Here is a 23,995-nt window from a genome sequence, read left to right on the forward strand (position 1 = left end):
CCATCTGCACAATGAAACCAAAAACGCGTCCGGTTCTTGCACCTGTGGAGCCCCTCCCACCCCATTTTCGCTACCTGATATCCCCTCCCCCACCTGTAATTTACAGTTTCGCACTGGGGGACGTGCTAAAAGAGGTCCGGTGGGTGTCTCAAGGGTCAGTTGTGTCGTCGAATCGATCCTGATCGGACTAAATTTCCGGTTAAATATTCAATCATATGTTTTATCACCTCCTCCACAAAAATTCCCCGCTCTAAAACTAAAAGAATTATTTTTAAAAATATTCCATCGGGCGAAGTGAAGTGAGTTTATCAAAAATTTAATCGTAAAATTGTGGAACCAATGACGATAGAGAAATAAATATCTCGCGTGCACGTAGGTCATGGACCGTGATTTTTTTCCTCGCACGTAATTGATGATTTGACGTCAGATGGAACTCCCCGGGAATTGGATACTCGATAAATAACGTGTCTAACGGATTTATTCGTCAATGGTTGGGCGTTCGTATCGCCAGTGTCATTTGTTAGTGTCTGTGAGGCGTGAATTGTGACGGCTGTAATAACGTACATGTGTACATATATAAATACTTGCTTAGTTTATCGTGTTGTGGCTGTAGTACACAGCACAACCGGTGAATTGACAGTGTCTGGACGAACGGGGTGCCGTGCGGTAGCATCACGTTCCACGGTTTTTGGACATTTAAACAATTTGTGGATGGACGGTTTACTTGGTTAGCGGCGTTCACTCTTGGGTCGCATCCGGAACTTTAGGATTTTATCTGTTTTTTTTTCTTCTGTGGACATGAAGAGAACTCTGGAAACTGCGGGATTCCTCGTGGCTTCGTTTTTTATTTTTGTGGTAATTGTTATTTCGATATTTTTAGGAAGTTTTCACCGCATTTAGTTGGGGGAAACTTCCTGTTTTCATTCAATTTTTGTATGGACTGAATTTCACGCACTGATAAATGCAGTAGAAAAGTGAATGAAACGTATATAAAAAATGAATCAATGGTAGAATGAATGACGAGTGGAAAATTAAAGAATAATTATAAATTTTTTATGAATTCCCTGATCAAACTCTGGAAGTTGAAGCAGTGCTCGTAGCTTCATTTTTTTAATGGTAATTGTTATTTTGATGTTTTTATGAAGTTTTCTCACTCATAAATGCAGTATAAAAATGAATGAATGGTAAAATGAATTACGAGTGGAAAATTAAAGAATAATTATAAATTTTTTATGAATTCCCTGATGAAACTCTGGAAATTGAAGCAGTGCTCGTAGCTTCATTTTTTTATGGTAATTGTTATTTCGATGTTTTTATGAAGTTTTCTCACTCATAAATGCAGTATAAAAATGAATGATACATCTATAAAAATGAATGAATGGTAAAATTAATGACGAGTGAAAAATTAAGGAATAATTCTAAATTTTTGATGAATTCCCTTTCATTTATTTCAGAGTAACACGTGTGTACATTTATACCGTTTAAATGGACTAGTGGTGTTTGTCAAAGGTTGAGCGCAATCAGCTGGATCTTTTAATGAGTGATTTATATTCTCTGTTATATGGTTACATTCATTCATTCATCGCTAGAGAAGCGAGACGCGTCAGCTGGTGATGCATGGTTAATTGAATGAGCGCATAGGAGATGATGATTTTGATTGAGGTAGTGGGATTATGAGTTCGTTATAGGTAATTCATGTCGGTTGAGGGTTTAGTCCCATTGGTTGAGGTAATTTGAAACACCGGAAATGAGACGCTTTTACGGTATTGGAAATTTCTGGGTTAAACTCTCAGAAAATTACATTCAAAATCCACAATTTGATAGAAAACTTCATGTAAATTGTAAATTATTCCATGAAAATTAATAGAAATTAGGAAAATTCAAGTGAATACTCACGTTTTATCAAGAATCCAAGAAATATTTAATATCTATTTATTGATAACAACGTTGATTAAAATCAACAAAAAAAGTCAAAACTTGATAAATTACTTATTCAACAGAAAAAAAGCATTCGGATTAGCGTCACGATTACATTTTAGAAAATTATTATTACTTTTTGTCGTGGGATTTTTTCTAAAATTTTTTTATCGTGATTTTTTCGAAAATTTACAAAGTGATGGGAGACTTTATTTATTGAGATTATTGAGTGTATAATTACTTGACTATAATAGTACAGAATTAAACTTAATTATTGTTCAACTAATTTAACCTAGAATGGTACTTAATAATTGTATTTTTTACGAACAACTCGGACGAAAAAAATATGGTAATTCGGTGGAATCTAATTATCCTCCCCTTTCATTCTGATTCTAATGAAATGAAAATGTCGGCTCATGACTGGGAGAAAATGAAGTATAAGGGTGGATGAATTTATTGATCATCCATCAATGAATTATGAGACTACTTACCCCGGAAGAAAAATGACGACGCTGAATGAAAGTTCTGTTCCAGAAAATTAATCTCTCGTGGGGATTAGAAAGGGTAATTTATTGAAATTGCAACGGGGTTCCATTTATTTTGAATAAGACATAATGGAATTAAATTGATGGTCTATTCACGATCACCGATTAGAATCTATTACACTCACTGTGTGGGAATGATATTAATTGTTTCTCATCGTTCAACTTTGTGTGATTTCGTCAGATTTAAATGGGGTGAGAAGAAAAAGTCTGAAAAACAAATTGAAAAATTCATGTCCAGGAATTTCTGTAGAAAGTTTCTGTGAACTTCTGATTTTTTCTATGAAATAGTTTCGAAAAAAGTTAGTTAAAATACAAATTAAAACATATTATTTTGTGATAGTTTAAATACAAATTAAATAATTCCGAAAAAATTCTAGAATTTCTATAGAATTATTGATAATTCTCGATTCACTGGAGGAAAAATAATTCTCGATTTTTCTCCAGTGAAATATTTTTCTACTTTTGTAATCGAATTCATCAAAAATCATTTGTTCGGAATCATAACAAATTTATTCGGATTCAGAATTTTACCAGAAATCGATTTAATGCAAAAAAAGGTTTCCGGAAATTTAAACAATTCCAGTTATTTATCTATAAACAGCGAATGTTTAAAAAAATAATGAAAAATAATAATTAATTCGTTTCAAATTTTTCTTCCGCAATTTAATTGACAAATTTGATGATTGAAAATGTTTAAATCTATAATATGGTCCGTGCCGAACTGTAAAAGATCCTTGGATATCCTTAAAATAACTTTCAAGGGATTCTACTATCCAATCATTGCATAACACATTTTTTATTCATGTTATTGACAAATACTCGCGACTGAAACCACTTGTTTTATCCACCAACGCGCACCCGTGATATTCCATTACCGTCAGCATAACGAAAATGCCTGAGGGAGATATTCCGTGAGGGTTTTACATCCCTTGGGATTCGCCAGACGCAAACGAGAGTAACTCCATTGATGCTCCCCGGCAGTAATGATTACGACATCTAGTTATCACGAATTTTATCTCCCGCGTTGTGTGATACATCCTTCAATCTCATTTTTTCAATCAAATCCAATAACGAGAGCAGAATAAGCAGATTCATTCAGTGATTTTTTTTTTACTTTGCAAGGAGAAAATTATGGGACATTGACGAAATAATTGAAACCATTCCACTTGATTTGTCGTTGATTCACTTATTTCATATAATTAAAATATTCTCTTCGAAATAAACATGGGTTTATTAATTTATAATCACCATATTGTTGAAATTAACAGAAGAATTCTAAACAAAGAATTTAATTTCCTTTAAATTTTCCATTTCTTTGTGTGCAAGTGTTGACAGCGAAAATCGACCAGTTTTCGAAGAATATCTCTGAATCTAAGAGAGATAGCGAAATTTTTGTAATAACCTTTTTTGTAGCTCTTAGTTTGCTCTATAAAAAATGTTGTAACGAAAATTTCGCTATCTGCTCTAGATTCCGAGATATTCATTAAGAACTGACGAATAAAACGAAAAAACGCCACTCAATTCCAAAAGTTGTAATAAAGTCGTCATAATAATCCGTGAAATCATGGTAATTTCTCTGAGATTTCTGCGTTCTATTGATGAATCACAGCAATCTCATTTTCATTCATAAGGGTCACAGACCGCAATATTGTGAAAATTCTGCAGTTCGCCGCTCTGACAATGAGCAATATTCTCGGCGTGTGGCCTTGTGTAACGGTACACCTAATCTAAGAAACCTGCGGTCTCGCGCATTACGTTCATCCGGCGGGAAATGCGTCCGTTGAGTGCCGATGAGTAATGTGCATGTGACTAACTAAAATGCATCATGAAAAATGAACATCCCATGAAAAATTTCAATATTTTATTTTTTATTGTCTGTCATTCCTCTTGATTACTTTTTCCCTCGGAATTTCCACCGAGTTCAGCCTACAGAATCGCTGCATTTGACCTCAGGGGTGATGATGATGATGATGAAAGCATTTATCAAGTCCTGGGGCGTGATAACCCTCTAAGGACGTTAAGTAGTCTTAAGCACTTTTGGAATGCATGAATAAATTACAATAAATTGTAGTCAGATAATCATAATTGATTGTAGAAAAGAGGGTCAGTATCTATTAAACTCTATTTTTCACTCGAGTTTCTTTAGAATCATCATTTATGTATTTTTTTAAATCAATAATTACATTAGTTTTTTCAAAATTACTCATTTCAATTTGGTTTTGTATCACTCTGACCCCAGTTCGCGGAAAAACATTTTCACGGTATCGTTCAAACCTAATCAAATCTTTCAGTTATAATACGAATTATAATATTGAACATGGATTTAATAATTAAGTGTCTGTGGGGAACGGAGAGGGAATTATTTCGAAAATTTTCATAAGAAAATTCCATTGGATTTTTATTCAGATTTCCATTAATTTTTGATCGATTCTAGTGAACAATTTCGCAGCTTTTCTGCGCTTTTTTTCAATAGAATACGAATTTTCTACAGAAATTCCTCTACTGAATACGTTTGCAAAAATTTCGGGAAACCGGCACAATAAATCAAGTTGTGAGACAGATGATGTGTTTAAAATTTGTTTGCGCGAGAGGGCTTTGATATCTGAATAACTTATAAATGAAAGAATTTCAGGCGTAAAAATGTTTGACAGTAAACGTCTGAAATTTTATGATGAAGAAAATATTCGAGTCCTTTCTAAACACAAGCGCCTGAAATTGTCAGACATTTCGGCGAATTTCATATATTTAAGACGATTCAGACTGTTTTCCGTGGAACGAAGTAACCAACTAGTCACATTTATTCCTCCACTGTCCCTTGATTTTTCACCTATCAATTTATCAGCATGAAGATGAGCGGATACATTGATTGATACCAATAATCTTTATAAAAATTTGTATCACGTTGCGGTGACATCTAATCAATCTCGTACAATTTATCATCGTGATTATGAATCTGATAGAGAGTTGTATTTGAAAATCTCCGCATGCCACGGAGATTATTGATGATTCGACGAATTCCGTTCAATCAACGTAATGTGGGTTGGGAAAAAAACCAACGAAAAATTCCCAGGAAACGGCAGTGAAAAATGACTGAAGAATGTAAAGTCAAAATTTACTGTACGTGCGGTAGGATTTATCTGTCTTTCGGGCACTTTTTCACCAACAGCTCGCAAATTTCACCCTTTTTGTGACAAATTACGGCGCACAAAGGAAAATTCGTCCTTCGCCTCGCGTTTTTTAAAAATTCCTGAAATCCCTTCGCTCTGCGATTATTTCGATTCTTTGGTGATTTTTTCTCCGCGTGATTTTAGAGGTAAAAATATTCTGTTTAGTCGTCTTGCCACTGCAGTACATCACATCACATCACATTTTTTAAAATCATGCTCGCAAAAATTGAATTATGATTCCCTGATGAGTGACCGATAAATTCATTCACCCGAGCGCTATTTTCTCCCACTCGTATAGACCCACATTTCCATGCTATTTTAATCAGAATGGAGGAGGAGAACCGAATTGACCCGCGTTATGATATTTTATTCGCCTCTGCTTAAATACATCTATTGAATTCAGCATTGGATAGAGTTTCACAACTCTGATATTTTTTATTCCATGTGAATTTCAAATACAACGAGTGTCTGAAGAGGACCCAAATATTTCTTTCATCTGAAAAATTCCGGACGTTTATTTTCAGTGACTTTTTATTCTCCAATTTTTGTTTTATGTCGAATGAAATTGCATGGAAATGTTGAAATTCTTTCCATTTGAAACAAGAATTTCAAGCACAAAAATTTAAATCACAAATGGTAATATCATCATTTCTATAAAGTCTACTGTGACAAATGACGACCTAACAGGCATTAGATACATCAAATTATTAATCTGCAATTTCTTCTCGATTGGGTTTATTTCCCAATATTATTCAAAACCGCTCTTTGAAAATGTTCAGCTTTTTTTCAACGTTTTTTTGATTGTACAATCATAATTTTTGGAGACTCCAGGGCTATGTAAAACTGAATAGCAATTGGAGATCATTTCAGATTATCAAAATAAAAAAAACAATCAAGACCTTGAATCGATGAACCGAGAATTTGTGACTGATGAGTTTATCGAATCAATTCCTCGCACAATCATCAAACCCTGATGTTATTGATTGTGATAAGTGCGGAACAATTGACTAAACTCACAACACATGTCGTACGAGGAAGTGACGGCATTTTTAGCAATTTTATCGATCCCAGTGCGTTATTAGTTTCACACGGAGAGAAATTCCGGAGATTATTCAATAAAAATGACGTATTTTTTCCGTAATTCCGGAGCGAAATCTGGTTGTAGAAAATTTTACGGAACTGTCACGGAATTTATCCGGCGCGTTCCATAATTTTTACTGAACATTTCTATCCGTCCATTTAATCGTCGTTTGGGGAAAATTCAATAAACGACTATGACCGCACAAAGGACTCTCTTCCATGAAATAATGGCGGGATAAATCTATTGCATTCAGTATTGGATATTGTATTTCACAATGCTTTGACATTTTTTATTAAAAAATATGAAATATTGAGGCATTTCCGATGACACGGAAACACCTGTTGTGATGCAAACATGAATTACACGGTCGTTTAACAGCCGGCGCTAATTCCGGATGGAGACAAATGGGATGATAATGCTAGAGTGAGATAAGTGGCATGATAATGACGGGTGAACCATCGATGTTTTCCCAGTCTAGTGGAAAGTTTTTTTTCAAATCGGCGACAATGTTCAGTAAGTTTACTCCGAGAGTTTCAAATTTTTTTTTATCGGGCGTTTTTCCACTAGAAAATGCCCAGTAGGAGCCATTTTATGGAAAAATCAGTGGAATTTCGTCTTTCTATTCATCGATATGAATTTATCATTATTTCCGCGTCATTTTTCTTCTCTTTTCATTTTAAAAACTCAAACGAATTTCTACTGAATGGAAAATTATTATTCTAATCAGTATTCCCAAGAATAACAAAAAGTTGATAAAAAATTTTTTTTTGCTTGAATCGCGTCAAACAGACGTTTTTTCTGTTTTGTCTAGTTCACTTTGCCCGAGCGGTTCATTTTGCCCCACTCTCCGCTAGCATATTCGACCTCTCGAGGCGAAATTTCGTTCTCCTGACTCAAAAAATTCGAAATTTCGGATTCGAAGAATACAAAGCATCAATTCGCGAGCAAAAACGTCTGTAGATATCGGAAATTTTGATATTTTTATTGCAGGTGACTCAAAGAGTCGAGTGTTATCCCCAGAAATGGCCGCCATTCTACTCCCCAGAGGGTGACACCTCGAGGATCTCTGAATTGCCGCCGTCATCACCAATCACGCCCTCTCGCGAGGGTAAACGTGACGATGATGAATCCATCGTCACTGCGAGTGCAGTGGACCCGAAGCAAAGGGGCGACAGTCGAGGGGACGCGGAGTTGAGTGAAGACATGGACGAAGAGACGAAGCGAGTGCTCGAAGAAGCCTTCCGGACGTCTTTGGAAGATTTAAAGGAATTTGAGGACAAATCCAAGAGTAGACCCGTTGACGAAATGCACCTCAGACGATATGACTTCAAGCACGGAATCAGTAAATTTTCATCTTCATTCATGTTTTTGTTCCGGAGAAACCGTTTTTCCAGAAAAATTATCGGACGATAATGCGATAAATCCAATTCAGTAGCGAAGTGATAAAACGGTTTAAGTCGATATCTCCCAGTTGAGTTTTTGAGAAATATTTCCGAATCTAAGGGAGATATCGAAATTTTCGTAATTACATTTGTTGTAGCTCTCACTCGGCTCTGAAAAACAGGTCATAATAAAAATTTCGCTATCTCCCTCAGATTTCGAGATATTCGTTGAAAACTGGTCAATTGTCAAAATTGACTTGGACCGTTTCACCACTTCGCTACTGAATTCCATTCAATTCCTGACATTTATCAATTTAATTCATCCCCGTTTCCTTTATTTCAGGACCAGGCAACTTGGTTCCTTACATCGGAGACAGAATAGTATTTCCAGAGAACGGAGTGATGTCAAGTGTGAAGAAAGACAGGCGAGGACCGACCTGTCGACGCGGAACATTTTGTGAAGACACACCTTCTTATCCGATTGAGCTGATCAACCGAGCCATCAGGTCGGACACAAATCTCAAGTATCTACAGGTCAAGGATGAGCTTGAAGTGAGTGAACTCGTAAAGCTTTCGAAAACTCTAACTGTCACTCCACGAGAAATGCATTTCCCAGAGCCTTTTGAGGCTCTTGCGCTTATGCTAGTTATGTATTCATATTCGTATTTTCAGGCGACCGTTTCACTGAGGACATCAGGGCTAGAAGAAGTACTTTGCGAATCAAAGGTAAATGCATACTTTATTCAGCAGAATGATTTTCCGATGCCGAGAAAAGCAACTCTCATTTCTGCATTTCAAAACGTCTTTGTTTATAGAAACAATTGGTTCGACCCAGAGTTGCCAAAAATAAGAACAGCGAGTGGCGGTACATCGTGAACACTGATAACTTCACACAGGCGATTGGAGTGGAAACCTGCGAGTGAGTGACAATAATTTGAGTTCCTATTAATATTATACATCAGAAATTTGAGTGAAGAAGGTAAAGCTTCTCACAAGTAAATGGGATAATAGCCCTTGCAATGTACAATCGGTTGACGAGAAAATGAGGTTTTTCAAAACTGTTGTTTCAAAACTGTTGCTATCCATTTCCTAGTACTTTTTTGCGCGATTCGATCCCAATTTGAACTTTTCACTCGACTCAGATTAATAATTATTGATAATTTTGTTGAGTCCGAGTAGGGCCGGTAATACCGCTCGGCTGGTGCGGGCAACATCGCTCGACTGGATGTCAATATCACTCAGTAATTCTATGCGTTGTAATGATGAGAAGTCTGCAAAACCCAACAAGCGAGAAATGTCGGAGGTTCTAATACGATGTGCTATAATAATCAACATAATAATAAATGATTGTATTTTTTATTCCTTCAAACTACATGAATCAACTTGAATAATTAATGGAAAAACAATCACACAACTCACAATTCTCCATGGGACGTAACAAATTTTATTGTTCACTCTATTTCTCAATATTCACTCCATTCACTTCATAATTTGTTTCTATAATTTGACAGTGGTTGGTTCGAGGTTAGGCTACAGCGCGAGGGATACACGTAGCAGACTGTGAGCGATATTGAGTCCTTCCGAGCGGTGTTGCTCGAGGGCGGGAAATGCCGCTCAAACGCCTCTCACTTTCGTTTTTCATTCATTCTGTAAATTCTGGAAAGAATTGGATTTCCACACGTAATAAATCACGCATAATGCAAAACTGACATTTCTCTGTTTGTTCCCAGCAACAACGATAGCCCCTGTAAACTGGTGGATAATTTCGCAGGCGGGTACAGGACAATGTGCAAACAGAATTACATCTATCGTGAACTTGTGGCTGTAGGATCTGACAACAAAATAGCAACGGAGAAGTTCCAAATACCAGCGAGCTGCTGCTGTCACGTTCAATTCATTGGAGATCCAACTCTTCGAATGGGCACTAATCTCCAAAAGAGTGACTCATAAGGGCCAAAGGTCCAAACGACTCGGAGCAACGGAATTAATCGATGGTTCAATCAATTAATTGATTGTAACGACTCTTGGGCTTTTTTATTTTCATCGCATCTTCAAGTGTCAATTGCAATGTGCACACGCAGTGGTCTTGGAATTGTCAGACAAGGGACCGAGTGGGCATAGTTCGTCATCTCTATCGTCATGAAATGTCTAATATCGAGAGCGTTGGCTTGAAAGCAAATTCTCTCCTCAATATTTCTGAACAAGTTTCCCGCTATTTCCTCTCCCTCATTCGGTGATTCCTCCATAATACCACGGAGGATCGATCGTCGCAGATGTATAAGGATTGTTATGCCCGGGGGCCATAAAATAGAGTATCTTTGGGATGAAGGTGAACTCATGGTGAAACGCGAGATTTTTGTTTATATCAATCAACGACATAGTCTGTAAGATTTAATATATGAATATATATTTATATGAGATTGTATAATGTTTGAATTGTGTATAATACGGTTGAAAAACTTCATTGTGATATTACAGTTATGATTGATTTCGAGATGCAATTATTATTTTGATCAATAATATAATCGATTTACAAACTGAGGTGTTTCGCCTGATTTTTTTTCTGTAGAATAGTTTCTACTGGACAGAAATCCGATAGAATTTTTTATCGGATCCTCTGTGAAATTCTTTCGAAATTTTCATTGAAAATTCACAATTTCATGAAAAAAATCAATGGGAACTGCAAATTTTGGGGCGATTGAGACATAAATATTTATGGAAAAGAGAACAATTGAGGTGAATGTAATCTTGATGTCTTTATCAACTACTAACTCAGCGTAATTTTGCGGCATGAAGATGGCCCATCAAATTCATCAGTACAAGGGGAGAACGCTGACGTCTCTATTGTGGATTGAGGGGCTTAACGAACAGTTTAATTGGACTAGAGAGTAATCCCAAAACTTGTTGATGGCGCACATCTGTTAGACTCCAGCCACTACAGACTCATTAAGATAATTCGGAATCGCACAACACTGGGACTTGAAGTTTTGGTGGTGTTTTTTCGCGTCAGCAGGAAACGCATTGAAAACGTTTGAGTTTTATGTATTTGTTAACGATCGGAGGCAGTAAGTTTCTCCCTACGGGTAGAGAAGTTAAAAAAGTAATTGCCGGCTTGTTTTCACGCCGGTATTATATTTTCTACCGAAAAAACGCGCCGGCTACCATTACCGGGAGAAACAGGCCGCGGCAATTTTCCAAATTACAGAACCATCATCATATTTACGCGTCGATGTATGCCACAATGTCTACCACAACATCGATTATTGCTCCTATAACGATAATCATCCGATACATGGAGAGAAAAATTCAATAAAAAGTGTGAGTCGAAACTGAAATTGCACGAATCGCCACGTAAATTCTGGATTCGATTCGTGCACTCTAAATACATCAAAAAGTACAAATAAGAGAAATAAAATGATTTGTGAGCTCCATGAGACTTACGAATGGATATGTGAACAAGTTTTCACACGAATTTTGAGATACCCTTCTTTAAAAAAAAAATTGAAATACTCTCGTTTTATTAGGAGACGTCGATTTTTCACGATCACGGGAAAAATTTAATTTTTGTGAAAGATATTAAATTGCCTTCCGTCAAGTTGGCTAATTTCCCTCAAGTAAATCTGTTCCACTCCATCAAATATTCTCACGTTTTCCCGCTCACACGATCATCGCTGACGTGCCATTTCATTGTTTTGCATCCCTGTACCCCATCCATCGCAAAATACCACGTGTATTTGATGTGTCGAGTTTCTAAATCGTCTGAGTAAGCCGAATCATATTTTCATGGACACGCGTATCTGCGGCCCACCATTGGTTCAATATTGTTACGGGTCAATATTGTTATGGGAGTTGAAACTGCTGATGGATAAAGATTCCGATAAAAATCCGTAACGCCCACCCTCCAGCGTAAATGCACATTTATGGATCATTTACCCTGTACCCATTTGGGGCATAACGTTACTACCCTTTCTGAAACTCGTCCGTAGATGTTATCCCCCACACTAAATAAGGATATTCGCTTTTTTGGAAGCCCTGCTTTATTCAAAGAATATCAACTGGAAATATCGGATAAACACGGGGAAGGCGGGCTGGATAAGAAACGGATTTACTGAAACTTCAAGAAAGATTGGAAGTTTCAAAGAGACAAAAGGGTTCTACGTATATTAAAGTAACTCTACCCTTACGGTAAATTCAAAGATTATTGAAAACTGCAAAGAAATTGCAGAAAACTCGATTAGATCCGGAATTCTAATTTTTTTCTCAATTTAATAATCGTTTTGGTTTTTCAAAGAAGAAATGTTTAAAAATCAGGATTTAATCCAGTGTCTTATGTGACGATCAACATTTCCATTGCAATCAAAGATTAAAATCTGAATTTTTTTGCATTAGATGTGAAAAAATCAATAATTTTTTGACCCCTCATAAAAAATAATCCACCGTTTTGCAAACAAGTTTTATTATTTATTTATAAGAGGGAAATGTTTGGAAAAATATCAATATCTGAGATTTTTCAAATTTTGAGTTTTTATTTTTCTCTCTTTTGATTATTGAAGAATAACTGTTTCATTGGGAATTTTTAATTTTTAATTCTCTATATATTTTTCGAATAACCCCTGACCACGCACATGATCTCCTGAAATGAGATCTCGTGCGGGAATTTCGGGCATTTGTTTGTCTCAAGTATATCCGTTTAGCATAAATCAATTTTCCCCGTGTGATTTGTTAAGCCTCTCACGTCTATTGTCGTCGGACAGAGTACATCCTGCATTTATCCCTTGAAGAGGGAAAGATGGGCACTAGAGTGTTTACACAGGTTTTGTATTATTTTTTCCATTGAGATTCCGATCAATCGAAGAGCAGTGTCAGGGGTCGCTTGACACCCCAGTAACAGTTCTGCCTTGATAGATCACCCGGGCACGGGTGATTCATCACACCGATAATTTCACGGTCAACTGTCAAAGCTTTCCCCGTCAACTGACAAATATTTCCCATATATTCACGAATTGTGTCATATGATCTCAAAAATCGCAGCCTAATCCGCCTAAATCAAAGCGAAAAAATTTGGTTTTAAGGCTCTATCTCTCATAGTTTCCGAGATAATCGCAAAAAACGAAAATGCCAAAAAAAATTAATTTAATTCATCTTGTATAAGGCCTAGGAAGTGGAAAAACGCAATTCTGAGCCGTTCATCTGCCTATACGGAACCCAAATTTCCTCAGGAATCGAATGGAACCGGTTTTAAGGCTCTATCTCTCATAGTTTCCGAGATAATCGCAAAAAACGAAAATGCCAAAAAAAATAACTCGTGGAATTGTTGAAAAACTGTTGAATAAAAATTCAAGTTCGAGGGACAGTCCATAAAATTTTGAATTTCACCGAACACTCAGTGGAATTACAAATTGTTCAGTAACAACTCGGAATTTCAGACGAGAATTCCCATGCACTACCCGGCAGTTTGCGGTAGAATTGGACGTAACGATTGGAATACTTCTCAAAATAACAAAAACATCGGCGATAAAGAGTTAAGACACGACATTATATCTCAATGTGGTGAACTCTGCAGCTCAATTGTAAATAGAGAAGAAAATAAACAACGGGAGAGAGAATTCGAAGTCCAGTCGTTTCCGGAGTCAGTCAACCGTTGTTGTTTTTCACTCTGTATTGTTATGTTATCAGTGTCCCTCTGTCATGATGACTATGCGGGAATATCACACTGAAAAAAGGGATGTGTGTGGAGAGAAACGTTGGATAAAAATTGCAGAGAAAATAGTAGCCAATTCAGTGAAAAAATACCTGTTTGTGGAGGATATTTTACGATTCGTTAAAAAAATCCATAGAATTTTTCTAGAAAATTTCTCTCCGTGTATTCGTCTGAGATTTTTTCCCCGATATTGAATGAAAAAGTACTGAAAATGGAGTTCGCTCCACGACTACTTGACTTGTTCGGTAATTTTTTGCGGTTACTCCTTGTAATTTTCAGTGAAAATCTTTAGAAGAACAAAAATCTGGTTTCGAAATCTAGCGAAGAAAAAATCCTGGAGATACGTGAAATTTGCCTTCATCTCAAGACAATTTTTCCGAGAAATCAGAGAAAAAAGGTCTGATTTTTTGTTATTTTTGCTTTAATGTAGTGCAATTGTACTTAAATTGAGGCCAATTTTATTTTAGAAAAATGTTGATTGTGGAATTCATAATCCATTTTTCGACATAAGCAAAATAATCACTCATGTCATCTGTAAAAAAAGGGGGGGAAATCAACTCAAGTACCTAATACATATGTCAATTCTCCAAAGTTCGTGTATTGCGATGTCTGTCCTCACCAGCCGTTGAATTGACATCTGGAGGGTAAAGTGATGATGAATTAAGGCTTGTTTGCTGAAGAGATTGGAACTTGTGAGAAATCGTCTTTCCACTCTGGAAAATCGCATGGAGGGTGTGCCTGCACCGCTCACCTAAGGGGAACTGTCAATTTCTCATCTCAAACTTTCACTCTGAATGAGAAAAATTACTATAGAAAAATTATTGTGGAGACCCAACTCTTTCTAGACTTTACAAAATGTTTAAAAAACGAAAGTGAGAGGCGCTTGAGCGGTACTTCCCGCCCTCGAGCAACACCGCTCGGAAGGACTCAATATCGCTCGCAGTCTGTTCCGTGTATCTCTCGCGCTGTACCCTAATCTCGAACGAAGCGCTGTCAAACTACAGAAAAAAAACACGTCGTATTAGGACCTGCGACATTTCTTGCTCAATATTGTTGGGTTTTGCGCTTCTCATCATTACAACGCACAGAATTACTGAGTGGTATTGACATCCAGCCGAGAGGTATTACCGGTCCAAATTGGGCTCAAGTCGCGCGAGAATCGGATGACAACAGCTTTGCAACACAATTTGGGGGTTGAAACCATAAAAAACCTTATTTACTGGCCTCAAGAATTCGTTTTTCCCTTTTTCATATTTAAAATGCTAGAGGGAGCGACATTTCCCGGGAAATTACATCGTTCCATCGAGTCAAACATTTTGAGAAAAGAAAAAATTCAAAGCTCGTGATTGTGCCGAGCGATACAGGCGCACCCCCTGACAAAATAACAACAATGTACGGTCTCGGGGCAACGAAATTTCACGCAGGAACTTTGTGTATCCCCCGGGTTCCACAAAGAATCTAGGTGAAACGAGAAGAGGAAGAGGACAAAAAGAGGATGAAGATCGGCGGTGGGTGTAACAGGGGAGAAATATATAACTCACCGGTTAAAACCAGTGCGTCTGTGCGGGGCTGATTCAGTGAGGTGCGGCCCAATGGGTAACGTCTCGGCGCGTTTTGAATGCCTCAACATACCTACGAGGCCAGTCAGATTCTCGCCGCTCTTCCGTTAACCCACGCGTCTTGGCATCCGCGTGTTTATTGTTCCGGCGAACTTTTCTTCGCACAAATAACTGAGTGCGGTGATGAGGGAGGCATTCAACACTTCAATAAATTCATCGACATTTATTTATTCAATCGTCGAGTTTTTTATTACGTGCTGGTGATATTTTTAATGTAATCAATATAAACCGAAGTATCCTGGTAATATATTATCTATGATTCAGTGCGAGATTATGGAAACATTCTGGGGGAATGCATTATTCAAATCGGGAAAATTTCATTGAAAACTTCGGTTGGAAAAACGAATAGTGTTGTGATACGGATGCCCGAAGCTTCGGAAATTATTATTAAAATATTCTGATAGCTGGCGAATGGAATTATCAGCTCTACGAAGTTCGATTGCTTCACTAAGTACTGTTTGTATTCGGTGATGAGTTCGAATTAATTTAAATTTGTGATGAAAAGTTGTGAAACTGGAGGCGGAATTACAGTTTTGGTTTTAATTAGTGAAAACTTCTTTGACTTGCGCGGTTCTTTATTCTCCTTTGATGGTGAAAGGATGAAAGAACAGAATAAAATCATAAAGTTGATTTGAGAGGAAATGTTGAAAAATTGATATTGAAAATTGGAGGTGGAAATGTGATCGCAGTGTGCGATTTAAAAAATAGTTAATGGACAACTTCGAGGAACTTCCTTTTTCGAGTGAATATGTGAAGGTGGATTTAATCCCAGAATGAAGGTAACTTTCAGTCGCGTGATTAGCGCATGATGACTTTTGACTTTTGCCAAAACTTTAGCGACTTTTTTGCAATTTTTTAATGTCTCTCGATTATGAAGTGATGAAAAAACAAAATAAACTTGATTATTTGTGAATGTTTGTCCATTAATTTGAGAGAAAATATTAAATAATTGATTTGGGAAATTAAATGTTGAAATGTTTAGGAAAGGACAACTCTTTTGACTTTCGTGGACATTGTTAGAAAAAAATTGAAATTTCATCAATTTTAAATTATTAAATTAATCGCCAATTAAATATCCGAATTCCGAATCATTTTATCAATCAATAATTGACTTCGGAGGATTGATTGGGTAATAGAAAAATTTTCTTAGGAAATTTAGGAATATTTGCCCAATAGTCAATTAACAATCCCATATTTCTAATTATTCAATTCACAGCCAATTAAAAAAATCAGATTATCAATTGTTCTATAATTATCAAATTTCAACCCAAAATATTACTCAAAACTAATAATTGATGCCGATCCCTGATTTTCAATCACGAAATTCGTTGAAATGTCAGTGGAAAGAAAATGTGATAAAAATTTCCGGAAGGTGCACCGGAAATTTCAGCCGAAAATATTTAACAGTGCGTTTTTTATCCTCTCGCGACTGTGAAATGATAAAACAATAAAATAAACCTGATCTTCCCTCAATGTATATTGAAAGTTAAATATTGAAATGTGATCGCAATATTCGATAAAAAAACTCAGGCCGACTTCAAGGGAAATTTTTTTTTCAAGTGACACGTAAAGTCGGATTTAACCTTGGACTGAAGGTAAATTACGGAATGATTGTGGGAGCTTTGATTCGAGTGATCACGGCATGACTCAGTGGAGAGAGATTTCCTAATGCCCGTGTGATACGTCAAACACCGAGTGACGCACAAACTGAGGAAGGGTCTGACCACTCAGCGGCTGTGACTACTTGGATACAGAAAGCCCGTGACAATAGTTGGAGTCACACGCTTTGTTAGAAAGTTTGTCTGGCCATTTGTCTCCATCAGAATTGTAAAGAGGGGTCCGAATGATACACCAGTCACCAGATGTTGGGGAAGTCGTCATAACAGTTGGGTCTCGCAGCACATATGAATCATTAAATTTGAGTTAACACTCCGGTGGTGGCACCGCACTGTTAATAATTTTCCTCTGAAATTTCCGGTCTTGGAAATTTTTAACAAGTAACATTTCCACTGAAGTTTCAAGGAATTTTATCATTGAAAATTCATAATTTTTATTTACATAATTGCATAATTTTCGTTTACATAATTTCATAATTTTCATTTTCATTGAAAATTCATGAAAAAAAAAATTAATGAAAAAAATCTCTCTTTGAATTCGAGAGTCTTCTGAATTGTCAGAGAATACTTCAAAAATTCCCTGAATTGCTAGAATTTTTCAAGAAATTCCATGAAAATTCATGAAAATTGTGGAATTTTTGTTTTCCTGCCGTTAAAAAATTAGGACTTAAATCGAATTCGAGATATTTATCCTGAAAATTCGCGCAAATTTTTTCAGCAGTGCGTGTATAAATTGAAAAAAAATGAAATAAAATTTAAAAACGTGTACTAATAATCATAGTCCTGAATATTATTGACGAACGGAATGTTAATATGTGCTTGGAGTTGTCGCCAGTTTAGTAAGCGAATGGTGAACCGCAGTAGGACAAATTCAAAATTTGTAATTGTTAATCAACCCGAATATATGCGAGAAACAATGTCAAAGGATGTCCTCTACATAAAAGACGAGAGTTTCATGAATTTATTTTATATCGCAACTGTGTATTGAGCAATGCATTAACAGAATTATATCATATTATTACATACATTTATCCAGGTCCTCCCCAGGGAGACAGCAATACAATTTCACCAGTGGAGAAGAATCACAACCGATGAAAAACCGTATTTATTTTGATTTGTTGTGAGTTATTCGATGTAATTTTTCCTCCACCGATAAAATTGCAGGATCTCCCTGCGGAGGACCTGCGGAAAAATCGAACCGTTGAATACTGCATGGTATTCCCGTGGGATTAAGCCATATCTTTATTGACAAACTGGCCGATAAGTCAAACTACAACGGAAATGTCGGACTTCTATTTAATAGAAAACCTAATCAAAAAATTTTTCAAATCTCTAAAAAGGATTAAAAACGAATTTCAAAAAAAGAAAATGTTTTGACGTGCAGTAAAATTCATTTGAAATTCAGTTGAAAAGAAATTGCAAAAGAGAATTTGAAACCCCGAAATTTGATTTTATAAGAAAAATCATGCGGAAATAGTGTTTCAATTTTGTTTTCCTCAACATGAAGAAGATCCTCTCCACAGGGTGGGCCTCCCCTTAATCCATCAAATTCTATGAAGACAGGGAGTGCTGGGCAGCCTTGAGCCGTCAATAACTCAACGATCCTTCCACCACTTTGGAGTCCTTTTGTTAAGCTCCGAGATAAGAATAATTTCACCTGAATCCTCCGGTCCGATCTTCAGATCTAAGGGTAGTTAATCGCACGTAAGACCTAGGGCGAGATAAACTCAAGTTGATTGGTTCTTTATGAGGCAGATCAAAGAATTTTCATGAATTTCATTGAATTTCCGATTACTCCTTCGTCAGTTATGCGGGCTTTGAAACCTCACGGGGGACACACACTGAACGATCACCTAGTACTAAAACCCTTGAGATAAGCCGCTTCACTTCAATCCAATTTCCTTCATTCAAAATTCATCACCATTCTGAAGATTACATTCCGAAGGAGCAAATATCCCAGATGAACTCGTTTCAGCGAATTTGTAATTGAATTCATTCCAATTTATGAGGCAACTTCCATCGACTTTCGTGGTTTTGTCTGGAAGGCGACAGACAGCGGCGGGTGATACCGCTCAGTCAGCGCTTTCGATTTTTACTCATTTTGTTGACTATTATTTCAGTAGCGAAGTTGTCAAACGGTTCAAGTCAATTTAGTCTTCAGTTGAGTTTTCCAGAAATATTTCCGAATTTAAGGAAGATAGCAAAATTTTCATAATAACCTTTTTTGCAGAGCGAATTGAGTGCTACTAAAATCGTTGTGGGAAAAATTTTGCTATCTCCCTTAGATTTCGAGATATTCATTAAAGACTGGCCAATAGACAAAACCGTTTTAAACCGTTTGACCAGTTCGCTACTAATTTAGCTTTCAATGAACTAGAAAACCGCGCGCATACTTAAGTTAGTGGTTCGCTGTATTTTTTATTCTTTCGTTTATCTTTTGAAATGATAAAATTAATAATTAACAATCAACGGAATTATATAGTTATTATTAGTTGTTTGGTTATTGTATAGTTTGATGTCAAACTTCTACCACACTGTTAGAACTTTCCTGGAATTTCAGTCATAGCGTCATCTGAATTGTCGATGTTGCGAGGTTAAATTAAATTTCAAATGAAAGCGCTCACTAAATTTCCAAACTCATCGTGAAAATTGAATAAGTCGGAATTGAAGAAAGATAGCGAAATTTTTGTAAAATCTTTTTCGATAGTCTTCACTTTTTTTAAAGAAAAGGTTTTCAGGAAAATTTTGCCAACTCCTTCAGAATCAATTTTCACCAATCAATTTTCCACCATAAAAATCATTTGCTCGGAATCGTAACAAATTTATTCGTCTCCATAATTCAACCAGAAATCTATTTAATGCCTAAAAAAATAGGGTTTCCTAAAGTTTAAACAATTCCAATCATTTATTTATAAACAACGACCGTTTAAAAAATAATAGTTCCCTGCAAAATAACCCGAATAATGCTGAATATTCATGATTAAAAACATGAATATTCATGAAATAACAATATATCCAATGGATATCCTCAAGTTATGAATCACACCAAAAATTGTTAATTTTGTTCTGCATTATTTACCGAATTGTGCATCCAAACAATAATCCAAATACGGTAAAAAAAATTGACTCAATTGAAAGTTAATTAAAGAATTCAAAATAAAATATTTCCGTGAAATTATTATTAAATTATTGACCTTTCACAATTATTAATTGAACGAAACGAAAATACTAGTTGAAAAAACGTGCTGGCGTAGTATATTGTCGACTTTTCCCCTATAACTGACTGGGAAGTACCTCAACACAGGAATGATTCAGTAAAGTAGAAGGGAGGATAAGAGAGAGCGGGCAATACCGAGGAAAATGATCTCCAGCGATTATTCTCCAGGGGCTTACGTGGGATCTTCATGAAAATTAGATTGGAACCACTATCTGTACAATGACAATGTTCCGCCTGACATTTCACGGTCAATTTTTTCCCCTCCGGAGCCTCCCACACTTTCATCACGTTTTTTCAACTCTCACCGAGGCCCTTTGTCGCTCCCCGGAGTGAATAACTAATTACATTCTTCTCATCTCCCCGAATTGCTGTCATTTTTGTTCACTCCACGCATGGATAAACAAACAGAAATGATAAAGCTTTCAGTTTTTGCAGAGGCGACTGCTTTTTAAAACGAAGTCACAACATTCTTTCACGTATACGAGACGAATGAAAAGCTCTCTTCCCATCCAATTTCATAATTATGCGGGAGTTTCATGCCAGATTTCCGGAATGCTACCGCCATTGTTTCCATTTTCCAGTTAATTTATGACAGACCGTGGCGTCGGTATAATCAGAATAAAAAACACTGGGAGAAGTAAGGAATGAAGCGGCTTTGCGAGACTCCACTCAAGAATTTATCATGCTGGGTTGTTCTCAAATTAGCTGTTAGCACAACTGAAAGTGAAGGGACAAATGAAGTCCTGCATGAAAGATGAGCCACTTGTCTCATGACTCGGCAGTCATGGAAAAAAGCGTGCGGGGGAGGGGGTAATGAAGTGCAAAACGTGAAAATGTTGGTGAAACGAGAGTGCTGAAGGTGCTAACGAGTTGCTGGAGAGGAAGCGGGGAAATTTTAAGTGATGCAGGGTCGTGAATACGATCCAGGGATCTTTTACTTTTGAGGAATTAAGGGGTGAAAGCACCGGCGGAGAAATTGAGTTTTTTCAAGTTTTCTTCTTTATGGAACACCCTCAGTGTCCAGAGTTTTCAAATTATGTTGAAGTCGATGAAGTCTTTCTAGTCATCACGTGATGACATTCTCAATTTTTACATTTTCTGCTGCTCCAAATGGAAGAATTCAGTAGCGAAGTGGTAAAACGGTTCAAGTCGATATCTCCCAGTTGAGTTTTTGAGGAATACTAACGAATCTAAGGGAGATAGCGAATTTTCGTAATTACATTTGTTGTAGTGCTCAATCGGCTCTACAAAAAAGGTTATGACAACAATTTTGCTATCTCCCTTCGATTCCGAGATATTCATTGAAAACTGGTCAATAGTCAAAAATGACTAATAATGAAAAATCACAGCAATGTTGGCCACCAACGTTGCGGCAACGTTGGGCCAACGTTCAATCCAATAAATAATTGAATTAAATTGAAAAAACATCCTCACAGAATTTCCCTCGAAAGCAAATTGCCAATTTATTATCAAAAATAGACTATGTCGTGATGAAAGCCCTTTCCCACTTGTTTCCCTTTGTCCCCGCGCCTGAGAAAAAGTGAATTCCATAATTTTTCCGAGGAAGCTAATAAAAATTGTTCACTGCGACGGAAACTCACTTCAAACAGAATGAAAAACCTAATAGAGATATTTTCCTAATGAACCGTGCTCCAAGCCCCGTTGAAACAGTCCGGAGCTTGCGTCTGCCATGAATTCTTCACATACTCCACTTCTCTGATTAATTGCCTCCGCAGTCTTAATACTGTTGTGTCACATAAGTCTAAGCGTTTCCGCATCTCCAGAGGACTCCTATCCGCCCCGGCCCTCTCTCCTCATTCCCGAGATTAGTCTCTCCCACTTGTTCCGTATTCATAAATAATGCAGCATGAGACTGCTCCTCCACCTGGATGTGTCACTCGGTGGAGGCCTGACATTAAACTGCAAGAAAATTATTAAATTGGTATTCAGTGGGTTCCCCTTAACGAAAATTTCCCGACAAGATGGAGCCTCATTATCAAAACAACGTGAGATATAAAGTTGAGATTCTCAGTACATCGAGAGTTACGAAACTTTTGCGAGAGCTTTCGCAGGAATATCTCAGCTTCGTTGAGGCTCTGTTACTCCTCGTAAATAAAAACTTTGGGAAACGCTGTTTGTGTCCGCCTTTTTGTCGATGAAAATTCTGTCGCGAAAATACTTCCTCGCCGTGCGATGAAGAATTTTGAACTCGACGAGAATTTAAATCAACATTCTCATTCACTTATTCAGAGGCGTCTGTTCGTCAAAGAAACTGAAATAATCAGGTTCAATCAAATCGAAAGTTTAAAATTCCACTATTAACTGTGGGGGGTATCGAGTTTCAGTTATAAGTCTCTCATTAAATTCCGGAGGAGTTGACGAAGTTGGGATGAGAGACAGAGGATCGGCTGGAGGTTAGAAACGAATTACAAGGGGATGGAGTTACAAGAGTGACGCTTTAAACTCACAAGAAGTGACTCGATAGAGTGGAGAGTTGCGAACAAGTTGGTTGGGGTATTTGACGGGGAAATTTATCTCAGTGAAGCCACTAGGGTATGAGGTATGGGTTGTGCGTTACTTATTTTCAATTAAATGAACAATCCTAAGTGTAAAATCTTGTATTTTAAATTTAGAATTTCGAAGCCTTGAATTCTTCAATGTTTTTCGAAGTCAATCTATTCTGCTCGAGGTTTTTTTCTTTTGTGCATAAAATTTTTATTATAGTACAGTATATTGTATGTAATACACTATATAAAAAGATAGCATTTTTTTTTTTAAATAAAAGAAAATTAAGAAGAAGTTGGAAATTGCATATGGTATAGTTATTTTTGCTAATAAATTATCAATAAGCTTCCGAATGGTCATTTTGCACATAATTTCCATAATTTCATTGGCAATGATTGAATTCAATTTAAAATACATCGTCGTAGAAATTCCATTCGGAAGCAAATTACTGCTTATTAGAAAAAATATATTGACTATACTGTGACGAACGCAATTTCCCACTTGTTTAGTATTCAAAGTAGTCGATGGAGTGAAATATTTCGGGAAATTACATTTCATCGAGTCAGACGTATTAAGAAAATAATTCAGAGTTCGTAATTGTGGGGAAAATCGTGTCAGCGGTGTTACTTTGTACTTTTTGTTGGCGAAAACGCCATTCGGTATTCATTTTTTTGCTCACTGCGGTGGCGTGAAAAACGTTTCTGGAGGAGACAGTTCAATCAAAGAGCTATTCATGGGATACAGTGCTACTCCTTTCCATTACTCCCACATCCCTGTGTTGATAGAGAATCCTATTCCGAGGGAATCCGTGCAAACACATTTTTTGTTGAGTGAATAAAAAAATAGTCAATTACAAAAAGCTCTCGAGCTGTCCGCGTGTCAGAAAGAAACTTGTCTGATTTTCCACAATTGGACGGCTTGCGAGGAAAATAGTGGCTTCGCCAGGGGAAATAGGGAGAGACAATACTTTGAATTATTTTTCAACTCTCAACTTTCTGACTAAAATTTCAGTTTTTTGGAAATATCTCCGGTTCTAATTCTCCTATCCCATTTTTCTCTCCTGGAGATTGAAGCCGAACTTGACTTTAACCCCCTCGCCCTCTCGCCAATCACTCGAAAACCGAAAAAATAACTATAAATAATAATATTATTGAAGTCATTAATTATTAATTAGTAATTAATTATTAATTAGTAATTAATGAAATTATCATCAATCATTTTTATTATTTAACTCTAACCCCCCCT

At 36.6% G+C, this 23,995-nt stretch overlaps 1 protein-coding gene across 1 annotated transcript; it reads left to right on the top strand.

Annotated features, from left to right (window-relative positions):
• The first annotated feature begins 172 nt into the window (after positions 1 to 172).
• LOC107048917 lies at positions 173 to 10,633 on the top strand. Its single transcript, XM_015272364.2, has 6 exons — positions 173 to 855; positions 7,701 to 8,052; positions 8,436 to 8,644; positions 8,765 to 8,818; positions 8,908 to 9,011; positions 9,823 to 10,633. Exons 1-6 carry the CDS (start codon positions 799 to 801, stop codon positions 10,040 to 10,042), a joined length of 996 nt encoding a protein of 331 aa, XP_015127850.1. The 5' UTR covers positions 173 to 798; the 3' UTR covers positions 10,043 to 10,633.
• The last annotated feature ends 13,362 nt before the right edge of the window (positions 10,634 to 23,995 follow it).

This window comes from Diachasma alloeum, unplaced genomic scaffold, assembly GCF_001412515.2.
Source record: "Diachasma alloeum isolate Michigan unplaced genomic scaffold, Dall2.0 Dall_scaffold_00198, whole genome shotgun sequence".
Classification (NCBI taxonomy): Eukaryota; Metazoa; Arthropoda; class Insecta; order Hymenoptera; family Braconidae; genus Diachasma; species Diachasma alloeum.